At 35.1% G+C, this 22,376-nt stretch overlaps 1 protein-coding gene across 5 annotated transcripts in view; it reads left to right on the top strand.

Moving 5' to 3' along the window:
* ELP4 (elongator acetyltransferase complex subunit 4) overlaps positions 1-22,376 on the top strand; it is a 280,207-nt gene that overhangs the window by 110,588 nt on the left and 147,243 nt on the right. For all 5 annotated transcript variants that reach the window (XM_089309947.1, XM_051825657.3, XM_051825667.3 and 2 more), the window contains exons 6-7: positions 6,377-6,461; positions 14,136-14,324. In XM_089309947.1, coding sequence (XP_089166073.1) covers positions 6,377-6,461; positions 14,136-14,324 — 274 coding nt within the window. The remainder of the gene's footprint in view (positions 1-6,376; positions 6,462-14,135; positions 14,325-22,376) is intronic.

Below are 22,376 nucleotides of genomic sequence, written 5' to 3'. Positions count from 1 at the left end.
TGGCTTCAGCCTGGCCCAGCTCTGGCCATTGTACCCATTTGAGGAGTGAACCAGGAGATGGGAGATCTCTATCTTGTCTCCTTCTCTCACTCTGTAACTCTGCCTTTCAAGTAAATAAATCTTTAGAAAAAAACAAAGGAATTTCTTATCAAATAACATGATAACATAAGAAGAAGCATGAGTATTCTGCATGAAACAATCTTAATGTTTTTCAACTATTGGAAAAAATTAAAGTTGTGCCATGGCTTTTCTCTCTCATGTACTGTTACAATTTTAAAAACAAATTATAAATCTTGAGATAGCTGATTTTTAATATAAATATTGAAAATCAGGGATAATGGTATACATGAAGTGAAATGGTTGCCTTCGGAACTTGTTTAAATATTGAGATAGCCTAACCTTTGTTAAATGTTTGAAAATAAAGAAGCCTGAGTCAGATCTGTAACTGAGTTTCCTTCTTGCCAATTCTTGTTTTATCGATTATTAGACTGTTGAACATACACACACACACACACACACACACACAGATGTCTTCAAAACTAAAGGATTTTAATAGCAAAGCCAAAATTTCAATTGATAGTAAAATAAAATATATTTTCTGCAAAATATTGTATATATATATAATTGTAAAAATTGCCAACAAAATGTTTAGAGGTTAACAGTACTTAGTATCTTAATGTCACTGTGGTAAACAACATTAGTTTTAAATTATTTATTCCTATATATATAAAATCAATATTCACAATTACTAAGAGTATTGATTTTTTTTTCCTTACTGTGCTTCTATTTTTGAAGTCCAATTGAGGCTGGGAGATAGCCATACTGGATGTTGTACTCTTCAGTGGAAACAATGTTTGATTTTCCTGTGTAGGAATAAGATAACTTCCTTAACTTTTATAGTTCTGAGAAGCAAAACCACTTACAATGCCTCAGCCAAACCCATTTTTTCCTGTCAGTCTATTTCGATGGCAACAAGGAGAATCCTTTGAAATCCGCGAGTAAACTACTGATACTAACAGTCATGTAGCTTGGGAGTGGGAAGATTCTCTCTCTCTTTTTTTTTTTTTTTTTTTTTTTTTTTTTGACAGGCAGAGTTAGAGAGTGAGAGAGAGACAGAGAGAAAGGTCTTCCTTTTGCTGTTGGTTCACCCTCCAATGGCTGCCACGGCCAATGCACTGCGCTGATCCGAAGGCAGGAGCCAGGTGCTTCTCCTGGTCTCCCATGGGGTGCAGGGCCCAAGCACTTGGGCCATCCTCCACTGCACTCCCTGGCCACAGCAGAGAGCTGGCCTGGAAGAGGGGCAACTGGGACAGAATCCGGCGCCCCGACCAGGACTAGAATCCGGTGTGCCAGTGCCGCAGGCGGAGGATTAGCCTGTTGAGCCGCGGCGCCAGCGAAGATTCTCTTTTTTTACGCTCACCTTTTCAGCAGTAAAATAGCTGAGGGGAAAGGTGGCAGGGTGGGAGTACCTCTGGTTGTTTTACAGTTGCTGAAAGATGAGTCCCCAGATCTTGGGAGCTTTGGGAGGCTTCCATATAGCCATGGGATTCCTATCACCTGTAGACAATGAGTTGTTTGATGTTTAACCCACATGGATTTTTTTTTATATATGTATACCTAAGTAAACCCATTGTAAAGATAGTTGTTCTTTCATTCAGATAAATTTTTCTTCATCTGGGCACTAAAGGGATACATAAAACAATGTTAACATTTTCGGGAATGTCTTCAACTAGGAATCAATTTTGTTTAACTTCTTATAGGAAAGCTTGAGTAAAATAAATATTAACTGTCTTTTTGTATGCCACCCCCCAAAAAAAAGAGTTTATTTTCTTATAAATCTTATTAGTTGGGAAATTTATTTTATTACTTATAAAATTTCAACCACTGTTGGTGATTGGATTGTTTTATGTCAGTGCTACATAAGAACATAAGTAAAGAGATTATGTGGTATTAGCTTTATGTCTTTGTTTTTGTCTCATATCAGAGACTATCTCTGTTATTCACAGCAGAAGAAACAGCAAAATAAAGACACACACAGTCTGAAATGGGAAAAAGCACTTGTGAAACTATGCATCTCATAGCGATTAATATCCAAAATATATAAGAAACTCAATAGCAAGTAAACAAATAATACTATATTACAAGTGGACAAAGGACTTAAACACACATTTCTCAAAAGAACATACACAAATGACAAACAGGCAGGGGCTGGCGCTGTGGCACAGTGGGTTAACACCCTGGCCTGAAGCATCACATCCCATATGGGCACTGGTTCTAGTTCTGGCTGCTCCTCTTCCAATCCAGCTCTTTGCTATGGCCTGGGATAGCAGTGGAAGATGGTCCAAGTCCTTGAGTCTCTGCACCCACGTGGGAGACCTGGAAGAAGCTTCTGGCTCCTGGCTTCGGATTGGCGCAGCTCCAGCCGTTGCAGCCAACTGGGGAGTGAACCAGCAGATGGAAGACCTCTCTTTCTGTCTCTACCTCTCTCTGTAGCTCTGTCTTTCAAATAAATAAAACAAATGTTAACAAAATGACAAGCAAGCAAATGGAAAAATGATCAACATGCTTAATCATAAGGGAAAAAACACAAATTGAAGTCATGATGACATATCACTTGCTTGGCTATTACCAAAACAGCAAAAGATAAGTGTGGCAAGGAAATGGAGAAAACAGACCCTTGTACATTCTTGATGGAAATATAAATTACTACAGTCATTATGGAACTCAATATTGAGGTACCTCAAAAAGTTTAAAATAGAACCACCATATTCTACAATCCTGCTCCTGGATATATATCTAAAGGCAATCAAGTCAATCAGTCAAAGATATCTCTGCATTCCCCTGTTCATTGTAGGATTCCTCACAATAGCCAAGACAGGAAATCAACTTATATGTATACTAGTAGATTTGGGTAGATTAGAAATTCTCGTGTATTGGGGCTAGTGTTGTAGCACAGTTGGTTAAACTGCCACCTGCAACACTGGAATCTCATCTGGGCACCAGTTTTAGTCCTGGCTGCTCTACTTCCCATCAAGTTCCCTGCTAATGCACCTGGGAAGGCAAGGGAATATGATGCAAGTCCTTAGGCCCCTATACCCACCTGGGAGACCACAGGGATGCAGTTCCTGACTCCTGGCTTCATCCTGGCCCAGCCCCAGCCTTTGTAGCCACTGGGGGAGTGAACCAACAGATGGAAGGGAAAATTGGATTTATACATGCAGAAATGTGAAATAAGACCCCTACCTTACAACTTATGCAGAAATCAACTCACAGTGGATCAAGGATCTAAATCTGTGACCTGATACCATCAAATTACTAGAGCAAAACATCAGGGAAACCCTGTAAAACATTGGCATAGGCAAAGACTTCTTGGGAAAAAAAAACCTGGAAGCACAAGCACTCAAAGGAAAAATAGATAAATGGGATTCCGTCATGCTAAGAAGCTTCTGAACTACAAAGGAAGCACTCTACAGTGAAAAGGCAACAGAATAAGGGAAAATATTTGCAAACTATGCAACTGATAAAGGGTTAATATCCAGGATCTATAAAGAGCTCAAGAAACTCAACAACAACAAAATAATACAGTCCAGAAATGGGCAAAGGACATGAACAGGTGTTATTCAAAGGATGCGATACAAATGGCCAACAGACACATGAAAAAATGTTCAAGATCACTAGCCATCAGGGAAACACAAATAAAAACCACAATGAGGTTTCACCTCATTCCAGTTAGAATGGCTATCATCCAAAAATTTAAAAAAAAAATTAACAACAAAAAAGCACAAATCCTGGCAATGATGTGGGGGAAAAGGTAATCTAAGACACAGTTGGTAGGAATGTAAAGCAGCACAACCATTATGGAGATTCCTCAGAAATCTGTAGGTCTATTACGCAGCTAACACACTACGAGGAATTTACCCAAATATAATGAAATCAGCATATGAAAAAGTTTTTTTTATCCCTATGTTAATTGCAACTGAACTCACAACAGCTAAGAAATGGAATCAACCCAGATGTGCATCAACTGATGACTGCATAGTGTATGGTATGCATACACTATGGGATAGTATTCAGCCCTAAAAAGAGTGAAACATTGTCTTTCACAACAAAATGAATACAGCTGGAAACGATTGAAATAAGCCAGTCCCAAAAAGACAAATTTCATACAGTTTCTCTGATACGTGGCTGTTAATACAGAATACAGAAAAATGTGCAGGAATGAAATGGACATTTTGTGATTAGATTGATGTTTTTACTTTGTATTTATACTCCTGTGGGACTGTGATCCTCCTACTTTTTACTTGTTGGGTAGTATGGTTCATCGTTCATTAAGCTTGTGATTACAGAGTTCATTGAAATTGCGTTTTTGCATAAAAAAAAGGGAAGGGGGTTATTGAGAGATGGAGATAGGGAGGGAGGAAATATGATTATCTTCTTCGAATTATATCTGTAAAGCACATGAAATCTGTTCTCTTTATATTATTAAAAATTTTTTAAAGAAATAATAATGATCTTGAGTAGATGTATGATTGATGGGTTAAGATGCACTGAGTGTAGGCCAGCCCTGTGGTGAAGTAGGCTAAGACTCCACCTGCAGCGTCTGCATCCCATGTAGGCGCAAGTTCCTTTACCAGCTGCTCCTCTTCCCATCCAGCTCTCTGCATATGGTCTGAGAAAGCGGTAGAAGATAGCCCAGATACTTGGGCCCCTGTACCCACATGGGAGACCCAGAGAAAGCTCCTGGCTCTTTGCTTCAGATTGGCTGAGCTCCAGCCATTGTGGCCATTTAGGGAGTAAATCAGCAGATGGAAGACCTTTCTCTCTACCTCTCCCTTTCTCTGTCTGTACCTCTACTTCTGAATGAATGAATGAATGAATGAATAAAAGTATTTTAAAAAAAGGATGCATTGGGTATATTCTTAATCCACCCTCCTTTAACCTGTAGTCATATTCACAAATGATTGGCTGGAATTCATCTCATAATCTGGGATCTTGGAACATATTTTACCCCCTGTGCAAAATTAATTGACCTAGATAGGAATTCAGTCTACTGCATTCAAACAGCTGCTCTGTGTTCCAAAAGTTAACTTGCCTGGATAAATATGTGTTAAGAAATAGCCACAACATTACTGTTACAGAATATTATTTCTAGATACATTTCTTTACTCATGACAGTGTAAAAATGTGTCCATATCATCTTTACATTCACTGAAAACTAGGAAATAAGTACATGATTAATAACCATCCTACCAAATCCTTCATTGTCTGGAGCCATATTTGTTTTTCACAGACCAGCTTTCTTTTCTTTTGGTTTTCTTTTTTAATCTAGTAAGATAGATGGGTTAGGGTAAGCCGTGGCTGTTCAGTAACATGATAACAGAGATGTGCATACATATTTTGCTGAACTACCTACCTTTGACTATGCTTATGCATAATAAGCAATCTGCTGCCTTTCCTAACTTTATATTCTTTATTCATACATGCATGCTTCAAATTATGTTTCATTCTTTCTTTAGGATATTTTTTTCTACGTGTGTGATTGCCTTAGAATCAGTATTTTTAAGATCAACCACAGCCTTTTCAGCTCTTTCATGCCTATGGAACAGGCATGCTCACAACATTGTTATGAGATTTAATGGGCAGCCTTAGCACAGGAAGTCCATTGTACAGAATTTTAGCTCCAGTTAATCTGAAGCAGATTCTCTTCACTCTTACTAAATATTCTTTGAGACATTTCATAGCACTTATAAAATATTATAACATTCATGTGGGAAATACTTTAGTCTATCTTCTTAAATTCATACATTTATTATCTTTTTGAAAAGTAACTGGATAAACAGTAAATTTAGTACAAATTGCACTCACTTATCTTCATGTGTCTGAAAAGATCAAGTTTTTTAATTACTATTATTTTAGCAATTTGTTCTAAGAAAATTAAAACTTTGACAGAAAATGAGCTCAGGTGATCGGGACATTGATTCAGGTGTACTTGGCATAGCAGTTCATTAACTATGTGTTAATTATGTATGATTACTCCTGAAAAGCTGTAGTGGCTTCATCTTTTAGGTTGCTTCATTAAATCATTAATTTTCATAGAGGTAACTAACCCTGACATAATTAAGTCATCTCAGTCTCCACAGATTTTTGTCTTCCCATAATGTCAAGAACATGGAATAAGTTAATATAAGGCATTGTAACTTATTCCCTGTGTGTATTGACTTTATTCTTTAAGATTATTTAATACTATTTTGACATTTGCTTTTGTACTTAATCTAATAAATGTATATTTTAATTATTTACTTAATATTTTAGTGTAGATTTTGTATTTCCTGTGTAATAATCTCATTTATGTATTTAAATGACTTCTTACCAACAGTTCTTTGACCCCTGGCTACATGAAGCTGCTTCATTTTATCCAGAACATCATTTATGAGGAAGGATTTGATGGATCCAATCCTCAGGTATAAAGTATTCTCATAGCCTTTTATAATCATGTATATGTAATGTTGTTTTCAAACTCTCTGGGGGTGGACCCAGCAGGTCTTAGAATAATCAACAGTGAGCAAGCTGCTTTCAAGCACACACGATGTAAATAAGCAGAGACAGCAGCCTTAGCTTGACTGCTATTATGTATTGGGAGTTTTAGCTAAGTTCTCAGTGGATGTAGATAACATACACACATGCTTTGCTGACATTAATTATTTCTAAATTTCTGGGATTGGTAAACAGAGACATTTCAAAAATTATTTTTAAATCTAATATCATACTTTTCTATCTTAAGTCTTTAGTTTTTTATGTTTTTCTGTCATTCAGGATTTCATTTCAAATTACTTACATGTAAGAATTGTCTTCAGATTGTATTTATAATACCTTGAGTAGTTTCATTGAATGAAGGATGCATTTCTTATTTGCTATCTTAAAATATTTCATAACTTAGCTATTTCTGTGAACTAATTTTTAAAACTTGCTCCAAATTTCCGTTTTAAAAAAATTCTGGTTATTTTAACTTAAACAGAACAAGAAAGTCTTATTTCCAGATTTCATGCCTTTCAAAATTCATTCTCAATGATTAATTGCTTTTTCCACTAAAATATTTTTATTACATTTATATTATTTTAGCAGAAATATGTCCAGAGCATCACTGATTTTTAATTGAAGAAGACACAAAAACCAAGAATCTTATTTTTTGCTTTATTACCTACTTCTACATTTGCTCTTAATTCATAGATTTAAAAATATTCTAAACTTTACTGCTACATTTAACAATTTATCCCTGTACAAATAATTTTAAAATTTGCTTTAATTGCCAGTTTAACACCAAGTTAAAAATACATGTATGTGTGTGGTAAAGCACAGACATTTACTTACAGACAACTTTTCATGTGTATTACAGTTTTTTTGTGAGGGCCTTCAATCTTTAATACAATTTGATTTAGCTTTTTGTTGCTCCATGTTTGGTCTTAGCTAGGATTTATGGGTACCATGCCTTCCCCTTGGTGCCAGTGCCTATCTGGAGAGGTAAATTGGTCCCTGATAGACACCTCTCCCCACTTGCTGTGGTAACTATGGAAACGGACATGTCATAACAGTTCCTATGTTACAGTGTGCAGATCGGCTGCTCTTGCAAGATGATGGCACATCTTCTGTGAGCAATAAATTTTATGGAATGCAAAAAAGTAAAAGCAATGGCAAAAGGGATATATTATGTACAAATACACACACCATAAAAGTCCTTTATATAAGTAAGCTAACTGTGGAATGGAATGAAATGTTTGTTGTATAATATTTGAATATTTTCAGGAAACAATCCCTTTTTTCAAACTAATTGGAGCTGGCTTGGTTCTCTGAACCAGAGGTTATATAACAATTGAGCCTTATAAAAAGTAAAGAGGGTTAAGGTAGACACTTACACGGTAAATACTAAGCATGTTTTTAAAAATGTTTTTAATTAAAATATGCCAATAGGTTATTTCAAAAATATACTTCCAGTATTATTGGAACTAAAATATAGTAAATGATTTTCCATATCTTTAAGTTATAGATTACACTGTTTGCTAAATTGTCTAGTCTATACATCTGTTTCAGAAACTTTAGATGAACTTAGGAAGCCACAAAAATATATGTCAAGCATTTCCTCAACAAAAATTACTCCTGGGTCATAATAATATTCAGACACTGCTGGCGCCACGGCTCACTAGGCTAATCCTCTGCCTTGCGGCGCCGGCACACCGGGTTCTAGTCCCGGTCAGGGCGCCAGATTCTGTCCCGGTTGCCCCTCTTCCAGGCCAGCTCTCTGCTGTGGCCAGGGAGTGCAGTGGAGGATGGCCCAAGTGCTTGGGCCCTGCACCCCATGGGAGACCAGGAGAAGCACCTGGCTCCTGCCATCGGATCAGCGCGATGTGCCAGCCGCCACACACCGGCCACGGTGACCATTGGAGGGTGAACCAACGGCAAAGGAAGACCTTTCTCCCTGTCTCTCTCTCTCACTGTCCATTCTGCCTATCAAAAAAAAATTAAAAAATATATAAAATAATATTCAGACACTGACATAAATCCTAATTTTCAAAAGGAAAGTTATTTTCTTTATCACATTTTCAAAGAACTAATTAGAGACAATAGATATATGTAGACTCTTAGAAACTAAATAAAATCTGTCTTTTAAGTAACTTTGGTAGTATGTAGTGATAATGAATAGCGAGTAATAGCTCATCTGTTAAGATATTTTTGGTGAAGACAGTTGTTTTTGTCTTTCAAATATATAAATGCAATGTAGTAAAAAGGAAATTTGAACATTGAATTTATTTAGAGTATCATTAAATGTTAGATTTTCTCTTGGAAATAAATTTATCTATTGTAAAAACATTTATATTTAACATAGTTCATAGATACAATTTTTTTTTTTTTTTGACAGGCAGAGTGGACAGTGAGAGAGAGAGACAGAGAGAAAGGTCCTCCTTTGCCGTTGGTTCACCCTCCAATGGCCGCTGCGGCCAGCACGCTGCGGCCGGCACACCGCGCTGATCCGATGGCAGGAGCCAGGAGCCAGGTGCTTTTCCTGGTCTCCCATGGGGTGCAGGGCCCAAGCACCTGGGCCATCCTCTGCTGCACTCCCTGGCCACAGCAGAGAGCTGGCCTGGAAGAGGGGCAACTGGGACAGAATCCGGCGCCCCGACCGGGACTAGAACCCGGTGTGCCGGCGCCGCAAGGCAGAGGATTAGCCTAGTGATCCGCAGCGCCAGCCCATAGATACAATTCTAATAATATGATGATATCCTCTTACTCCCTCCTGTTCTCAAATCTTTCCTTTCCCTTTCTTTCCCTTCATTAGTTCCTGCCTTCCTTTCTCTTTTCTTTCTTTTTTAATTTTTGAGATAGTCTATTTTTAATTTACATTATAGTTAAAGGATTTAATTTTTATTATACCCACACAGCATTCTGATTATTATTTGGCATAGTAAAGTCCTATATGTCCCAAATAATACAAGATATTTGTAGTTCAATCTTTGCTTGTGCAATTATGACCATATTTTTTAAAATATAAATATATGCCTTGTGTTGAAGCATTAATTTCAATTATATTCTAATGTGCTGTGCACCCACCTTACTTAAACATTGTACATTTTTGCATTAGACATTTTGGTGCAGCAGGTTAAACCAGTGCTTGGGATGCCCACATCACATATTGCAATGCCTGAGATCAAGTCTCACCCGATCTGATCCAACTTCCAACTTCCTGCTAATACAGCTGAAGGCAGCCAGTGATGGCCAAAGTATTTGAGTTCCTCCCACCCACATGGGAGATCTCAATGGAGTTGCTGGCTCCTGTCCTCAGACTGACCCAGCCCTGACTGTTGCAGGCATTTAGGGGTGAACTAGTGGATCCCCCTCTCTCTGTCATTCTGCCTTTGAAATAATAAAAAGAGAATAAATAAGCTTTTAAAAATCATTTTGCGTTTATCTTTGGCTTAATGTTTTCCTCCTTCTGTACGCATATGTCAGTGTATCTGTCAAAGTTGCTAACTTTGGTAGTTCTGATTCTGTGCCTATCAAGATTTTAATTATAAACTTGTAGCAGAAACTTTTTGATACAACAATACTAGATAAATGGTGACCATTGGTTAAAATACCACTCATCCTTAGTTTCTGAAATGTTGAACAAGGGAAACAATATGGTGCTGCTCTACTTCTACTTCTATATTCCATTCTAGTATCTGGATTTTGTGTTTGTGCGTATGTAAATTTCTTGTTCACTTTTTCTGGGATACTCTTTCTGTTGGCATTCTAGCTTAAGTTTGTTACTGTGATATAACACATTTAGATATGTCAAAAGTCAAGTTTTGCCATTTTACTGAAATTCTAAGATTATAAGAAATAAGGAAAATAAACAACCTATCATAGCTCACAGAAACTTTATACTAATTTGCCGGGAACATACCTATACTTCTTACAAATGTCCTGGTACATCATCATACTTCATTTGTGAAGAAATAAACAAAAATAATTTTTATGAATTATTAAGAATTGTAACAGAATGTAAGAAGTCATCTATTTTAACTAATATAAAAAAAAAGTCTAGCTACTTTGGTTGTTGTATTATCACGTTTCAGGTCCTTGGAGTCAAGAAGTGTTTTTCAAATGTACTTAGTTTAGATTATTTTTTGGGTAATGTCATTCTTAACCTCTTAGCCACACCACTAGGTCCCTTTGTATATTCAGAGAATTTCATAAAATCACAAAGCAATATTCTATTTTATCTTTTTAGAGTTAAAGGAACAATGGCCTAAGTAATGTACAGTTAGCCCCTTTTTCTGTTGTGTCTATGGATTCAACCAACTTCAGAACAAAAATATACAAGAAAAGAATTACTTCTGTACTAAACATTTACAGATTTTTTTCTTGTCATTATTCCCTAAACTATAACGACTCTTTGCTTAACATTTACATTGTTATCTAATTTAAAGAATCTAGAGATGATTTAAAGTATATAGGAGAATATGTGTAAGTTATATGTAAATATGTCACCATTAATTTTTTTTATTTGAAAGGGAGAGAGAGAAAAGGATGGAGACAAACAGAGAAATATCTTATTTCTGTAGGTTTACTCTCCAAATACCTGCAATAGCTGTAATTGTGCCAGGCCACAGCTAGGAGCCTGGAACTTACTCTGGGTCTCCTACGTGGGTGACAGGGGCCCAAGTACTTGAGCCATCATCTTCTACCTCTCATGCTGCACATTAGCTGGAAGTTGGAGTCAGAAGTGGAGCTAAGACTAGAACCCAGACACTCCTCATATGGGAAGCAGGCATCCCAAGTTGCATCTTAACCACTGTGTGAAACACTCACCCCAGTACTTCACTATTTTGCATAAGAGATTTGAATATCCTCAGATTTTGGTATTCATGGGCTGTAGAGGGGTCCTAGGACCAATCCACCAACATCAATGGATGACTATATGTGCCTTCTTAGTTCTGTAGTCCAAAGTGTGTCTATGTCTTCATCATTTTACTAGCTCTTGTTCCCTTAGGTTTTCTTCTAATATTTCAGTATTTTATCCATTTTGCCTACTTACCTTTGTCAATTAATCCTGCTTGAAATAGGAATATACAAATTAGAGTTTCAACTGTAGTACCAGGGAAAAAGATAATGAGTATTGTGTTGAACAATAGCTAGTGTTAATAAATTGGTGATATTGATGATATTTTAAGGCAATAGCAAGTGATCTTGTTTCATCAGAAATTGCTTCTAAAGTGGCACATATTCCAAATGATGGCTTTAAAGGAGAATTTCATTTTTTTTCCATTGAAGCTATAATGATTTCCTAATTATTGGCATGAACCAGATTTTGTTAATGCCTCCTTCTTTTGCCCAGAAATTTTGATTGCTAAGGAAAACATTTACAAAACTTTTGTTCAGGAGCCAGCTCTGTGGTGTAGCAGGTAAAGCCTCTGCCTGCAGTTCTGGCATTCCATATGCGCACTGGTTCAAGACCCAGTTGCTCCACTTCCAGTCCAGCTCTCCACTATGGCCTGAGAAAGCAGTAAAAAATGGCCCAAATCCTTGGGCCCTTGCACCCTCCTGGGAAACCTGGAAGAAGCTCCTGGCTTCAGATAGGCGCAGCTCCAGCCATTATGGCCATCTGGGGAGTGAACCAGTGGATGGAAGACCTCCCTCTCTCTCTCTCTCTCCCCCTCCCTCCCTCCCTCCCTCTTCCTCTCCTTCTCCCCCTCTCTCTCTCCCTCTCTCTCTGCCTCTGCCTCTGCCTCCCTGTAACTCTGCATTTCAAATATGTAATAAATAAATCTTTTAAAAAATTGTTCAGTTAGAATAACCCAAACAGTAGAATTTATTATAAATATATGTGTTGGGAAACATAAGTGACAGTCATCCTAGGACTTCTTCAGTGTTTTAAAATGATTTTTTCTCTAGAAATATGTATCACTATTTTTATGACTTTAATGTCAGAAGGCTTAAGTTCTAAATGTTCACCTATAAAACTGTATAAAAAGTGTTTAACTTAAATTAAAAACTAGAGGTGCATATTAGTGTAAAATTTAAAGTGTGTATGTATTTAAACATCTTTAAAACAATAGATCATGCAATGGGTAGGATAAAGTTAAATAAGAAATGCTGAGCAATATAGTTTACTAAAAGACAAAATTTTTGGATACTGGGGCCAGTCTTGTGGACTAGCAAGTTAAGCCTCTGCCTGACACTCTAGCATCCCATATAGTCATGGATTCAAGACTGGCTGCTCTACTTCCAGTCCAGCTCCCTACTAATGCACCTGGGAAAGCAGCAGAAGATGGCCAAAGTACTTGTGCCTCTGCACCCAGGTAGGAGACCCAGAAGAAGCCCCAGCTGTTTCAGCCATTTGGGGAGTGAATCAGCAAATCGAAGATTTCTCTCTCTCTCTCCTCTCTCTCTTCCTCTCTATGTAACTGCCTTTCAAATAAATAAAAAATAAATCTTAAAATTTTTTTTTGCATACCAACATTTTAGTTCATACTTTCTCTATTATTACTTGTGTTTGTTACATATTATTAGGCTACCTCAACCATAATTCTTAGTCACTCTTAATTAGGCCCAATTTTTCTTTTAATTCTTATTGTTATTGAAGAGGCAGAGAAACAGGCAAAGGTCCCCAAATGCCTGCAATGGTTGAGGCTGAGCCAGACCTACGCCAGGAGTCAGGAACCCAATCCAGATCTTCCTTGTGGTTGACCAGAACACACTGACTTAAGCTGCTTCCCAGGGTCTGCATTAGCAAGAAGCTGGAGTCAGGAACCTGAGCCAAGAATCCCACTCAGTCACTGCAGTGTGGGATGCAGCCATCTTGACTGTTAGGCCAAATGCCTGCCCTAGACACAGTTTTGAAATCAAGCATTGTAAAATTCTTCAAATTTTCCAACAGTGGAAAACATTCTGTTATTTTTATATTATAAAATCTAAAATATTTTCTTTATATTGTCATATCGTTTATAGCACATAATAATTTTTACATCTATTAACATTATCTTCCTGATATTATCAACATCTTAAATGTTTACTTCCCATATTCTTATGTCACGTAAGTTTTAGTTATACCTAATTGTCCAATTCCATTGCTTGTTTTCTTAGGTGCTTCCTTAATTAATGATAAAACTCTTTCTCAAGGACTTACTTTCTTTTAATGTATTAAATGGAGGAAATTCTTATGTCCCATAAGTTGTAGTTATGTCTGAGTGCTTACAAAAGATGTATCATTCTTGGATACTTCTTTAAAGTTAATTAAGTTTCTAACAAAAAAAAAAGTGAAATTAACTTTGAGATGCAATGACATTGAACAGCCCTTGTCTTGACTGTTGAATAACAGGTTGTTTTTTGTTTTTTTGTGCAAATTGTTGAACTATTTACTTAGTATAGAGCTGCTCTTCTGTGTATAAAGTTAATTGAAAATGAATCTTAGTGGAGAATGGGAATGAGAATGGGAGAGGGAGGAGGTGGATGTGTGGGAGTGTGGGTGGGAGGGCAGATATGGTGGGAAGAATCACTATATTCCTAAAGTTGTACTTATGAAATGCATGAAGTTTGTATTCCTTAAATAAAAGGTTTCTTTGGGGAACAAAAATGCTTACCTCCCTTCCACTTTCCTTTAGAAAAAGCAGAGAAATATCTTAAGAATAGGAATTCAGAGTCTTGGCTTACCGTTATGGGGAGATGACGTTTGTTGCTCAGAAAACTGTGACAGCAGTCACAGCCTTAGCAAGTTCCTCTACATTCTCCGTGGCCTGCTGCGAACCTCTCTTTCAGCCTGTATCATCACAATGCCAACACATCTTATCCAGGTAAGTATTTTGGAAAATGACTTTTCCCTAACTAGTGGTAAAGTGGTGTAACATTGCAGTTTTAATTTCCATTTTCTTGATAACTAATGATATTGATCATCTTTTCATGTGCTTCTTGGCCATTGCATATCTTCTTTTGTCTAAGTCTTTTGTCCATTTTTTTTAATTGATTAACCTCACCAAGACCAAGTTGAAAAATTCCTTCTATATTTTAGCTAAAGTTTTGCAATAATTTTCTTGTCATCTACAAGTCACATTTTCTATTTTCCTATGTCTTTTTAAGAGCTGGAATTTTTAATCTTGATGAAATTTATCAATTTTGTGTTGGTTAATAGTTTTTCTCCCTGCCCTTCCAACCTTAGCAATCTTTGTCCTTTTCTAGGTTGTCTTCCGATGTTTTCTTTTAAATATTCTATCATTTTAATCTTTTATTAATTGGTCAATATATTCCCATTTGAATTTTTTAGTTTTAATTCATGTTATCAAACAGCTTTTGATTTCTTGTTTGCTAATGTACTTTACATTCATTCGTTCTCTGTTAGTAGTACTGTTTATTAAAGAACTATTTTCTGTCTCAAATATGTGATGTCATATAATTATGTATATCTTATACATTGTACTGTCCATGAAGGCAGAGCCAGATATTTATACTTTTCTTTAAATGGCTTTATGATAGTAATATAATATTAAATGTGACAAAAATTTCTTAGCATAGTACCTAGGCTCTTTTTAGATGTTAAATAAAGGTTAATTAAATGAATATTGATTCTTACTTGGAAAATTATTACTAATGCCAAATTGTTGAAACTACTTGAATCTTCTGTTCTGACATATGCAGATCCTTCCAAGAAATGGAAAATTTATTAGAATGTCATTTAGTTGTACTAGTTTCATACAGCATACTTCAATACAAAGACTGAAAAGTTTAACATAAATAAGGAGTGAATTTTGACTCCTTGATAAGAATTTATTTATAATAGTCATGAGAAAATAACTGAGTTTTCATTTAAAGTTTTAATCAGATTGTGCCTAAACAAATTATTGTATTATAATTAGGCTAAAATTGTATGAATATCCTGGGGAAATCCTTTCTGTAATTATTTTAGACTTTACTCACATACTGGGATTGTTTTTATTGTTTAATTATGGAATTATTATAAAATTCATACTTTAATAGTAGTTAGCTTAGACCTAATAAGCATCTTGACTTTGATGATAAATAAACCTGAAACAGAATTATCAGATACTGATGAAGATACTGCTATTACTACAACTATTTATGAGGCACAGACTACAGGCCAAACATTTTACAAGCATTATGTGCTTGATTCTTTTCCTCAACTTTATGAAATAGTTGGTTCTCACAAGGTCCTCCAATTACTAAGTGGATGGGCCAGTGTCTTTCCTTAACCCCAAACTCCACCATCTTCACTGTTAGGTTTTATAGCTTACCAAAGGACCACAAAACCCCAATGTGACTACTATGTCAATTGCCAGTGTTAAATAAGTTAAATGATTTTCTAATGTCAAATGTCTTTTACACACTTTTAAACTTGATGCTCAACCTCAGATCTGTGTAACTGTAAAACAGAGATTTTTTTCCCCATACTATTACACTGCATCCTTATGTGTCTTGAATTATTAACTTATTTTGATGACACTAACTTTCCACTAGAAAAAAAAATGTTATAGGCAAACAGTGCTGTTAGTCAGCATTTTTATACATAGAATTAACATTGTAAAATTTTTAACAAGTTAATACATGTGAAAAATTAAGCAAAAAGTTCCAAACAAAGTGAGGGGGAAACAAAGTTATGTTTCCTTTTTATAGTTTTATAGGAAGAAATATAGTTGTGAAATAATGTATATTTATATATATAATTTTCCAAAGTTATTCTGAAGGAGTCTGTATAAAAAAGAAAGAAAGAAAATAGGAAAGAAAATAAAAATACTTCTAAATAGCCATTTTGTTAGGGATTGTCTTCTTCATTACCTAGAGCAGAGTTCCCAGCCTCATTTTGGATGTCTGTGACCATGTTTCTTGGAGCTCCTATTTGAGGTAACAGCAGTGATACTATCAAGTGATATCAAGATAGTCTATATACACCACTGATTATCTAATGAGTAAATTATGAGGTAGGCTGGATGTCTGAGCATGAAACAATATTTCAATTTTGATACTTTACAGATGTATTTAAGCCCTTTTATAATTGAAGAAATACAGTTTAAATGTATGTTTTTTAGTGTCAGTAAAGAGACTACTTTGTAATGAAGATAGTAAAATACAGGGAAAGACTTTGGTGTTAAGTATCAAGGTATACAGTGTGACTAAGAATTAAGACATGCTTCCTCAAAACAGAAACTGTCTTTTTTGGAGAAACTGTACAACTTTCTAAAATTTTCCCATTTTTCATACTCTTTCTCTCATCCGCTGTTCAAAGTTATTGTAGTGGTCTTCTGACCATGCTACCAACTGAGAAACAAATGGTTCCTCCACTCTTTAAACATGGTAACTCACTATCTAAATTTTCATGTCAAAACATTTAGGATAAAATGTAAAAATGAAGTGAAAAAGAACCAAAGAATTAGAAATAACATGTATTGAGGCTACAGACCTCCAAAACCAAGAATCTGAAAGAGGGTCAGGCCGCAAATTTTAAGGTGTACAAAACTATCAAGGCAGTAGAAATCTTCAGCATTCTGAACTCTTTTTTGAAAGACACTGATAAAGTCTTCTCCCAGCTTAGGTCTGACACAGACCAGGAGGCATACATAAACTCAGATGGCCATTCAGATCTTAGTAGCATCAATATGTTGTAATGAAACTCTTGGCTGCTCATCTTCCGATCCAGCTCTCTGCTATGGCCTGGGATAGCAGTAGAAGATGGCCCAAGTCTTTGGGGCCCTGCGCCCATGTGGGAGACCCAGAAGAAGCTCCTGGCTCCCAGCTTCGGATCGGCACAGCTCTGGCCATTGTGGCCATCTGGGGAGTGAACCAGCAGTTGGAAGACATTTCTCTCTGTCTCTACCTCTCCCTGTAACTCTGTCTTTCAAATAAATAAAATAAATCTTCAAAACTCTTTTTTTTTAAGATTTTTTTTTATTTCTTTGGAAGAGTTACAGAGAGAAGGGGGGTGGGGATTTCTGACATCTGCTGGTTCACTTCCCAAACGGCTGTAATGGCCGGGGCCAAAGCCAGGAGCCTGAGCTTCCTTTGGATCTCCCACATGGTGCAAGGGCCCAAGCACTCGGGCCATCTTCTGTTACTTTCCCAGGCATATTAACAGGAAACTAGATGGGAAGTGGAACAGCTGGGACTCAAACTGGCGCCCATACGTGATGCTGGCGCTGCATGCTGGGGCGTTAACCCTCTGCACCACAGTACTGGCCCCTATAACAAAAACTTACCAACATGTGTCAACTTCCTTTCCATTATAACCAGTAGCATCTCTGGAGGCTATTAAGTTGGGATTTAAGTTGGGATTGGATGAATGAGGATAATTTAGCTTATTTGCTCATTCATTCAACAAATCCTACAGGCAGTGCTCTAGATACTCATGAGGATATGGTAGTGATCAGGACAAACAAGATCCTTATCCCCATGGACTTTTCAGCAATGTAAAAGATAGGATGGAGCTTTTTTGCTCCATCCTATGTAGTATGTGCAGGTATATGGATGCTTGAACTTGGGAGGTGATAGTAGAGTGATTTATGGTAGGAAACAGAAATGAAGTTTGATATCCTTGGAAATTTTGTCATATAATTAAACATCTATAATGGTGATACATTTATTTGAATATGTAATTTAAAAAATAACACTAGGTTAAAAGTATATAAAATATCTTCATCTCTTAGAGTGATAAACCAGCCAATGGGTGTTCTGACTTAAGTTATTAGCATTCTGTCAGACTTCTACAGTAATGATTAGTTACCCTTTGTTGTACTTTTGGCGTGCTTCCCATGTTTAATTTCATTGTCGTGAAGGAACAAATACTTCAGGAAAGTGCAAAGTAGAGGTAAAGTTAAAATAGGAAAAATAATGTCATAGATTCAAAGATTATTTTAGCTTATTTTTGGAATGAGACTTTTGCAAGTAAATAAGAATTTTTTTTAAGTTTGCCTTCGAAAACTTTATGTTCAGTTTCACAATGTGAACTTGAAGTATTTTCCTTTGGGTTAAAGACTATTTCTATAACATCACAGAAAAAAATAATAAGAATACTTTGAATCAAATTTATAAAAGTAAATCCTACATATCTGTTAAGAAAATACTAACATTATTCAGTAAATATATTATTAATGTCTTAAACATATAGAGATAGCCTTAAACAATTTTCCCTGTGAAGCAGTAGTATTACTCATATTATCTCTTATTAGAATATAGTTCTAATCTCTGCCCAATGACATTGTTCAAAAAATGTATGTGAAAATGCCTAAGTTAAATACAGACTTTGTTACATGCTGAACTGTGGAGTAAAGTGTCATTAGAAGGAGCAGAACTACGGATGGCTCCCTTATATCCCGGCATTACTCAGTTCCCAGATCCCTGCTGTGCAGTTGTTCCACTCGCCAAGAAGCCTGTTAAAGAGCCCCCAAGAGCATGTGTACAGCCCTCCATGTTAATAGTTAATTGGTGAGGATGGCAAGATGAGAGGACAGCCGAACATGTGGTCTCTCAGGCTCAGGCAGTAGACAGACCTTTAGTTATAATAACAGCAGCTGCTCACATTCTCACAACTCAACTGTTCTAAACTCTGTTGTCGAGAGAAGGTTGTTGGAGTTTAGAGAGAGAGAGAGAAGGTTATATATATCAGAAAAATAACTAAAGCCCTATGTTTACCTCTTCTACATATTAAACTGTAACAATATTATTTCAACTTAAAAAAAATTTAAATGTAAGTTTCCATAATAAAGGCTGTTATATTTCAGCTACATTAAACACTACTGCTTCTTTTCATTTACTGTTAGAAATGTTTTTGCACCCTTCAAAACTTTTTAAGGAGAATTTTTTATAAAGTGACAACTTTAAGTCATTTTCAATGAGAAATTTTGATTTCTGTATCTAGCAAAATAGAACTCTCTTTTATTGGCTTATAAATGAGAATGGGCTACCTTCTGATGAAATGTGTTATCCACCTTCAAATTATACATTTTGTGCTTTTAAAATTAATTTTTTAAAATTCCCTGTAACAGTTACCTGCTTGAGAAAATTAGCTACCAATAACAGTTTTTCTTTTTGGAAACAAAAGTTTAGTTTTCTGCATTTTAGGATTTTATTAGTGATGGAAGGAAATGTTCTACATTTTCTAACAGAATCTGTGACACTGTTCTTGATTTGTATTTTTTTTATTGACTAAAAGCCCTTTTACCTGAAATAAACATTACAACATCTATCATTGAATTAGGAAAAATATTCTCTACCTTTATCAGAACTTTCCTTTCAAAAGAAATTTTTTTATTATTGATAATTTATATAAGCAGTCATATTCTGTAGTTTTAAAGATTTTTTAAAGCATAAACAGCAGCTTAATAAATTTCTCCTTAATGATAATAATGCAAGAACAAAAACCTCTTTTCCATTATTGATAATAAAATATGAAATAGATTTTCCTTCTAGAATAATTCTAAATATTGCCAGCATTTACTGTATTTATTCAGAGAGATATTAGTTGGTAAGCTATTTAAACTTTCTGTTATTCAGGACAGATTGCAAATTTGCCAGTAGCCTGTTGCCTTTTTATATTTGTCATCATTGACACTTGTTTAATTAATAACCATATTCAGTTTTTATACTAGAACTACTGTTTTATAATAATTTGATCTATAGAATTTTTCCATAAGCTTCATTGAAGAAAATTACCTATGTTAGTTAACTAATACCAATAAAAATTCATTTTGTGATGAAAACTAGGAAGAAAGGGCCTTGTTTTAACATATCTCTCAAAAATTAAATAAGGTTTTATTTAGTGTATTATTAAAATTAATGTGATTTTAAATTAAGCTTCTGTAGTATTAATGTATTAGAACTTTAAATTTATGTCTATGAGAGAGAAATTACAAACAAACCTTTTCACATCTGAAACTTTTGTGTTCATGCTGAGTATTTTAGCACCTAACTCTAAGTCAAGCAATGGACTATTTTAGAACAAACTATTTATATGAGATTATGAAATATGGATTCCAATGGCCTTGTGAATTTCAATATGAAATATTTTATTCTAAACAAGAACTAGAATAATTGTATGGTGAAGAAACAACAGACTTTTGTGTGTTTGCAACTAAAAATTTTTTGAAAATATTTTAAACATAGTAAGACATAACACCACCTTCTGTTATATAACTTAGTCTATTTAAGTAGCCTTTTCTAATATACTTTATTAAGAAGACTATTTAAGTACTAAAATTAAATGTTTAATCTCCCACTTATATCTATAATTTACTAAAGATAAAGCCAGGTATTCTATTTATCTTTTTTCATTAATTCCTTCCTTAAGATATCCACAACTAAGAGTCTACCTTTCATTTTTCTAGATCTTCTTAAAACTCTGAAATTGATTATAAGAAATTGATGTTTTTAAATATGTGAAAAGCATTTTTTAAAATGAACTGAATCATATTAAGCCCACTTTGAATTTCATATCATATGTGTCAAATTCTAGTAACTTCATGTAAGTCTAGTGAGTTGTCAACACAATCTCTTTTTCCTTGAAATAACAAATAGAACTGTATTTCAGTCCTTCTACCATAGGCTTGGAATTTATAAATTCTTACAGCTCAGATTCTTTTCTTCCTTTTCATACTGCATATGTTGCTTGTTAATTTTTAAAATGAAATGATAGCCTGTATGCATTATATATTAATAAATATATTGAATTTGCTTTCTTAGTTAAGGTGACTGAAACTTTTTACACAAATAGCCTCCAAATTACAGCTTCTTTCTGTGTAGAGCACTAGTAGCAATATACATATCATTTTGTCTTTTTGAAAATATGCATATTAAATAAGAGCAGGATATATTTAAATTGTCAATAAGATTCATGTGCATCTTTAAAAGGAAAAAGTACTATTTAGAAACCTTTAATTACACATAATTTAACCAATGCATATTTGGTAAGCCACAAAAATAATAATAACTTTAGTTTTAAATTTTTTTTGTTTTCTTTAACATAACTTTGTGCTGTTATAGATCATTTTCTGACTCATACTATAGTTTTAGTGGTGGTAGTTGTCTGCAGCTAACAGACTATATAAGGCCAAACTTTTCAATGTATCAATGACAGTGAAATGTCTCATCACGGTATGGAGATTGAGTCATCTGTTTGCGCATATGGAATCTTTGGCTGCTGGACCAGAGAGTCTTTGTAATGCCCAATGTCCAGGCATGGGCACAACTGTTCTGGGAACCTAAGTAGGGAGGGACCTATGTGTTCAGTCTACTTGAACTTGGTAGAAGAAAAACGAAGAATCTTTTACATTATTTTTTAAATTATAGACTGTCTTTTTTATATCACTTATTATATACAGGAAAGAAGCACAACTTAATTCTGCATTTATTTTACAAATAAAATTATGAGGCTTTTAATCTTTGATGTTACATGCAATCTGAAAAATATGTGTGAGAAAATGTGAGTTTTGAATTATTTTGATTTATTTACTTAGATGCATACCTTCCCTTAAAGAAAGATTACTGTCTTCAATAAAGGGAGACACATATTTCTTGATATCGAGACAAAGCTTGCTTGTAACTAATTATAATTTAAAGTTGTTTAAGTGCCAGGTCAAATATTATGTCCTAATGTTATGTTTTGACTCTTTGCTATTAATTATATTATTATTACTATATAAAGAGTCCTTGCTTCTTTAATAATGTTTTCACACCCTATGTAGTTAATCTTTAATGTTGGGGAGGACAAGGGGAGAGATTAAATTAGCCTTGTAACCTCTTTCTCTTCCAGGCTGATGATGGAAAATAAAAGCTCTTAGCCACAAAATGTAACACTTAGAATTAATATTTAATTAGACTAGCAAATTGTACACTGTGGCTGAAAGCTT

This window comes from Oryctolagus cuniculus, chromosome 1 (assembly GCF_051225735.1).
Source record: "Oryctolagus cuniculus isolate XC-2025 breed Fujian yellow rabbit chromosome 1, ASM5122573v1, whole genome shotgun sequence".
In the NCBI taxonomy this organism is placed as follows: Eukaryota; Metazoa; Chordata; class Mammalia; order Lagomorpha; family Leporidae; genus Oryctolagus; species Oryctolagus cuniculus.
Note: the sequence above shows the minus strand (reverse complement) of the source record. Positions and strands in the feature narration are given on the sequence as shown.